General features: G+C 44.5%; 1 protein-coding gene across 1 annotated transcript; it reads left to right on the top strand.

The window, feature by feature from the left end:
* The first annotated feature begins 276 nt into the window (after positions 1-276).
* Positions 277-4,272, top strand: LOC134535314 (endocuticle structural glycoprotein SgAbd-1-like). Its single transcript, XM_063374382.1, has 3 exons — positions 277-434; positions 2,157-2,272; positions 3,796-4,272. Exons 1-3 carry the CDS (start codon positions 426-428, stop codon positions 4,061-4,063), a joined length of 393 nt encoding a protein of 130 aa, XP_063230452.1. The 5' UTR covers positions 277-425; the 3' UTR covers positions 4,064-4,272.
* Positions 4,273-5,734: the final 1,462 nt, after the last annotated feature.

Here is a 5,734-nt window from a genome sequence, read left to right on the forward strand (position 1 = left end):
TGCACTACACCTCCGCCATATAATGCGATGGTTGTCCTAGGCACAGCGATAAGAACTGCGCGCCGGTTCAGAGAAGACACCCCGGGCTGGAAGCACCAGCGAGCGTCACCTTACACAAACGCACCCCTGACCCGGCGCGTGACGCAACTCCCCACCTACACCCTCCGTATCAGCGGCTTAGGGGGGGCTGGCGACGCCTCTCCCCCCCACCGCGACCCAGCGCCGTCGTCGCTGGCATTTCGCGTAGGACGTCCCGGTTGCGAAGCGCGCGCCCCGGCGCGGGTGAATGTCGAGGCCGCTGCTGGTGGGGGCGTCGGGCGGGCACCGCGACGGGGTTATAAGCGCAGCCGGGGGCCGCTGGTGGCACCACAGCCGTCCCAACTAGCCGCCGGTGCACAACACAGCTCCCGCCACAACCCTCCGACATGAAGCTGGTGAGTATCGCTCCGAGGGCTGAGTCGTTTTTAGGCAGCTAGGGAAGGAAATGCATCAGTTACAAAATGCCAAAGTGGGATTAAGTCAACGGTCTACTAGAAGAAAGTACTCAGCAGTATGTTTTTTAATGATATGACATTGGGTTTCGGTGGAATAAGTCCAAAATTTACTGTCCCTAGCACCCTAGATTTTTTTGGGGGCTTCACCTGGATTTTTTTTTAAAAAAATTTAATCCATGTTTGGGCCTGTGACTCGAATGCATGTACCATACAATTATGGAGGACAATAGAAAAATATAATTTAAAAGCTACAAAGTTAAAAATCTTGATATTTTATTGAAATCCAACCATACCGAAAAATAACCATGGGCGCGTGGCCACCTTTGTCGTTAGAAGTGAAACTTCACAGATAGATGCATTGGATAAGAATGGGTGCAAGTATTCAAATGACTCAGTATGCAAGTGAAAAAGTATGCACACGCGCAGATATGAAAGCGTGTTGTGATGCGAAAATGCCATCAGGAGATCCACTCCAAATCGTTGCCCTCTAAGCATTTCACTTTTAGTTATTATTTGGTGAAGTTATCAAGTCTTTAAAATTTTTTAATTTTTTAACTATTTTACTATTTTAATGGTTTAACTATTTAAATTATCATCACATTAAACATGCCACTTTGTTATATTATGTAAATCCATTGCGTCAGGCGAATATTAACTGGGTTTTTAATACACACATAATCCGATCTTTTTTCACAGACAGTAATAAATTCCAGTGCTCTGTTTCGGAAATATTTATATAAACAAGAACGTGATCTGTCTCTGCCAGCGCCAAATGTCTTGGTGGATGAAAATTCGGGGTGACAGAGGGGTGTTGTCACCAGATAAAACTTTGTAGACAATCATTGGTCGATATTCTTTTGATATTTTTTTTTGTAGCAAAGCCGTCACGAATGTAAAATGCAATGTTACTCTCCATTTTGAATGACCTATGAGCGGCAACTGACATTTTATAATGCCAGAAATTTTCATTTGGCTGGAACTGTTCTACGAGCTGTGTCTTTCCAAGGTCCAAATAACAGCCATACAGTGCATCCTGTACGCTTGGATCAAGGAAGTACGACGATTCGTACCGTATTAGTGTATGGGGTGGGTGTCTGATGTAATTGGCAAAGTCATTTTGGTCAGCAATTGATTAGCAAAATAAGTTATAGAAGTTCGTTTAATAGCTTTAGGTCAGAAAGATTCTATAAAAATTGACATGATTTATCGAGGCTTGTTAAAAAAAAAGATAAAAAATTAGCCAGGAATTAGCAAAACATATCTTTCTATTCAGAGGGGTTTTTGGCGGGAACTACTCTGAGTCCCCATGTTTTTTTCCCCCCATGAGCCAAGTCGTGCCGTTGTTTGGGTTCCAACATCTAGCGAGGAACCATCGCCTCATGAATGTGAAGTCTCAGTCACCGAAGACCACTTGCAATGATGACTGGGATGCCCTATTTTTACTTCAGTTACTATCACTACAATAAATGCACACACCCGCTTCTAAATTCTTCTATCCGTCTGGGGAGAACTGGCGTGACGGCAACTCGTGGGGATTGTTCGCCAGCGTGGTTTTGTCTCGGGCAGTGAAGTGGTCCCGAGGACCGAACCGACGGGCAGGGCTAGCTTGTTCGGGGCTTTAGGCGATCTGACGGGCCTGTGCTTTCTCCCGGGTGGTTGCAGATCATCGCCTCCTGCCTGCTGTGCGCCGCGCTCGCCGCTCCTCAGCTGAGGCCCGAGCCCGTGCCCATCATCTCCCAGTCCAACATCGTCAACGAGGACGGCTCCTTCCAGAACAGGTGAGCTCCCCCTGCTGGCTGGCAGCAGGACGGTCCCGGTCTGCCTCCGGGAACACCCACGACCCTTCCCAGGGACTGCAGTCTTGAGTTCTCACACGCTGGTGAACTGCCGTGGCTTTGGAGGTCGAAGTGGTGGATTGCATTGGATGTTTTCGCCCTGCGCTGCAGCAGGCATACTCATGGTTGATAAATCCGTCGACCACCCGTAAGCTGCCAGCTGCAATGCGGAGCAAACCGTCGGTGCAAACTACCGCTTAGACGCGCATCAACCTCGAATGTCAAGACAATGGCCTCGAAAGCATGCAACATAATTCTATATGCTGGTCTCATCACATTTAACAGACTGATATAATTTGAGATACCTTGTTTGGACATCTACGGCGGACCTTTTTTTCTTTCCTTTTTTACAACTTTACTTCAATGAGTAATACCATTGATAATGTAAATGTGATTATCCGTAAAGTAAATGGTAGATTGTGCAATTAAGCTGCGCAGTAAGGAAATCGTGGTTCGATTTCTGAACAGCTTATTTGCCAGCAAAACTAACTAAAACACTTGCCATTGCACTAGTAAGTCGGCAAATATATTTAGGTTATAAATACTAAGGGATTGGGTAAAACATTTTATTGATGAAACTGTGTTTGGATGACACATTTTTGAATCTATTTTTTTTCTGAGCGCATTGAGTGTCCACAAAAGCCCCACCGGGCCGCGATGGTAACTCCTCATTAAAATCTTGGCGTGATGTCTCTAGATGGTAGAGCCAGAAGCTGTGCCCCTTTGGAGGGATCTACTCCGAGTCCCCTTGGTTTTTTTCATGAACTAAGTCATGCCATTGTTTGGGATCCAACCAACCAACCAACCAAGAACCACTGCCCCATAAATGTGAAGTCCCGGGGATCTCAGTGACCGAGAACCATTTTCGATGATGATAACTTCCAAGATAACTGTTGCAAGGCCTGTTTTTTTTTGGTTCTCCAGCTATCGTCACTGGAAGATGACCACTGTGTTCTGCTGATTGGAAGTGAATGGTAGGGGCATCGAGAGAAAACAAGGGTCCGGGGGCAAATTGTTTAGTCCGGCCCCCTTCCCATTACTTCAAATCTCACAATCACAAAAGCCTGAAGTCTTTAAACGTTACTGGCCATAATTGTAATAGTGGCTTCGCATAAAGTATAAACTGCGAGGTTTATAATGAATTATTTTAAAAAGGGACTTGTAATTTCGTCATATTTCCTGGATAAACTCATGCATTAATAAAAAAATCTCGAAACACAACAACTGTTCTACACTGGTTCTCGAGGATTATGCCCTTCTACCCACCCCCTGATCTCAACGGCCCTGGTGAAGGGAAAACTAAAACATACAATTTTGAACCCAAGAAGGAAATCTTCCATAAAGTGAAATCAAAGTCCCTGATCCCACCGATAAAACCTGTGGCTCGCCAGACAAGAAGGTCCAGCCACTTGAGACGACAAGTCGTGACTACGGTAAACAACGTGTATTTGTTCGTTGTTTCGCAGCTACGAGAGCGCTGACGGCACCCGCGTCGACTCGCAGGGCGCGCTGAAGAGCCTGGGTCCCCAGGAGGACGGCCAGGTGATCCAGGGCTCCTACTCCTTCGTCGGCACCGACGGCGCCGTCTACCAGCTCACCTACACCGCCGACGAGAACGGCTTCCAGCCTCAGGCCAACTACCTGCCCACCCCTCCGCCCATCCCGGAGAAGATCCTGGAGGCGCTGGCCTACAACGCCGCCCACCCCGAGGAGGACAACCTCAAGAGGAAGTGATCGGGATCCGAGTCCACCTCCACCTTCATCCTGCAGCACCTTCACCAACCGCTGGGGCTCGCTCCAGGTCCAGCTCGCAAGACTAAGACGACGGACTGAGTCGGTGGTCTTCCGGACACCCAGAACTGCAACTGGAGCCCGCCTCTTGTATATACTGTACAAACTAAACGCAATTTTTACGTGTTTCAAATAAAAAAAAACTCTCATTATTTAACTCCCTCACTTCTTCCTTTCCTTCTTACAATATTCTTCGGTATCTCCAGCAAACTGGTTATTTTGTTATGAAGTTATTCGGTGGCATTGCAATCGACAAAGCAAGGGGCACCCATAGTTAACATCTTGGAGCCCAGAAATAGGTATTTTGTGCAAAAGTCAGACCTATCTTTTCATTTCACCTTTGAGATTCAGGTCTGTCAGGAATGCACAGAAAGACTTAGCGTAAAATAAGGGTTTTGCATATTAAAGTTGAGCAGAGATACCTGCCTTTGCTGTTGGCTCTTACACACTTGGTCTCCAAATCGATCATCTTAATAAGTTATAAATTATGCTTTAAGTTTAGTTAAAACTGTCACTCAAATTAGATGGTAAACGTTAATTCGGCGCTCATTCCAATCTTCGCTCTGTTTTTACCTTGTTTGTTGAACTATAAATTATTATGATTTAGTTGTTTTTTGGTTTTTAGGTTGTTGAGAAATTATTTTTAAGAATGACCTCTGCCATTTTAAAATTTACTCATAATCCTATGATACGCAGGATATGACACCAAGCATTGGTCAGAGTTGTGGGGAATAGATCTTTGCTCTTTCGTTTCAGTCTATCCCATCTGGTTACAAATAATTTGATTTTACTCTATCGCGTCTCTAAACAATATTTTTACTAATTAGGACAGACTTCGTGAGATGATTCTGCGTTTGTTAATTACTTTTCCAATATTTGGGCAAAGGAATAACACAACATCCGGTATTCAACCCGAGAAGTAAATCTTTTACAAGTGAAAAAACTTCCCTACGAATCCGAGAATCGAAGTAAGGAGTCCTGATCTCTTGGCTAAACTGCCTGAACATCACAGTATGTTCAGGTTAGTAGGAATCTCCTAAAAACATTGCTTGTTTTTCCTCGTCATAACGATTTCCTCCTACTCTTAGGAAACGTGCAAAAACATATTGTTACAGTTAAAGTAACAGAATTAAAAAAAAAGAACATTTCACCTTACTTGTGTCGTTAGAGAATTAATGTCGCCATCATTGTGAAAATCTTGTCACAAAACTGACTGAAACCTTGTCCGGTTTTCGGAGGTATTCAGATCCACTGCCGCGCAGAATGTGAGTTCAGAAACAAGTTTGAGTCTCTGTTAAAATAAACGCAGTGTTTTGTTTAAGCTAGTTTCAAAAGCGATAAGAATTTTTTCGAACGTGTTTCACCCAGAAATATGATTTAAAAAAAATAATCTATGGTTACAAAAAACCCCAAAACTGAACTGATAACAGACTGCAAAACAGTACTAAAATAATATTTAAAAAATGCTGAATGCTCATTAGTTTTACTCAGGGCAAGCGATAAGGCCACTCGAAGATTCACTACTTCCATGTGAACCGATTCGTATGTTCTGCGCATGGCTGCGTTATTGGCTCAAGGATCTTCCGCAACCAGCGGATGTAAACAACGTACTAA

Source organism: Bacillus rossius, chromosome 8 (genome assembly GCF_032445375.1).
Source record: "Bacillus rossius redtenbacheri isolate Brsri chromosome 8, Brsri_v3, whole genome shotgun sequence".
NCBI lineage: Eukaryota > Metazoa > Arthropoda > Insecta > Phasmatodea > Bacillidae > Bacillus > Bacillus rossius.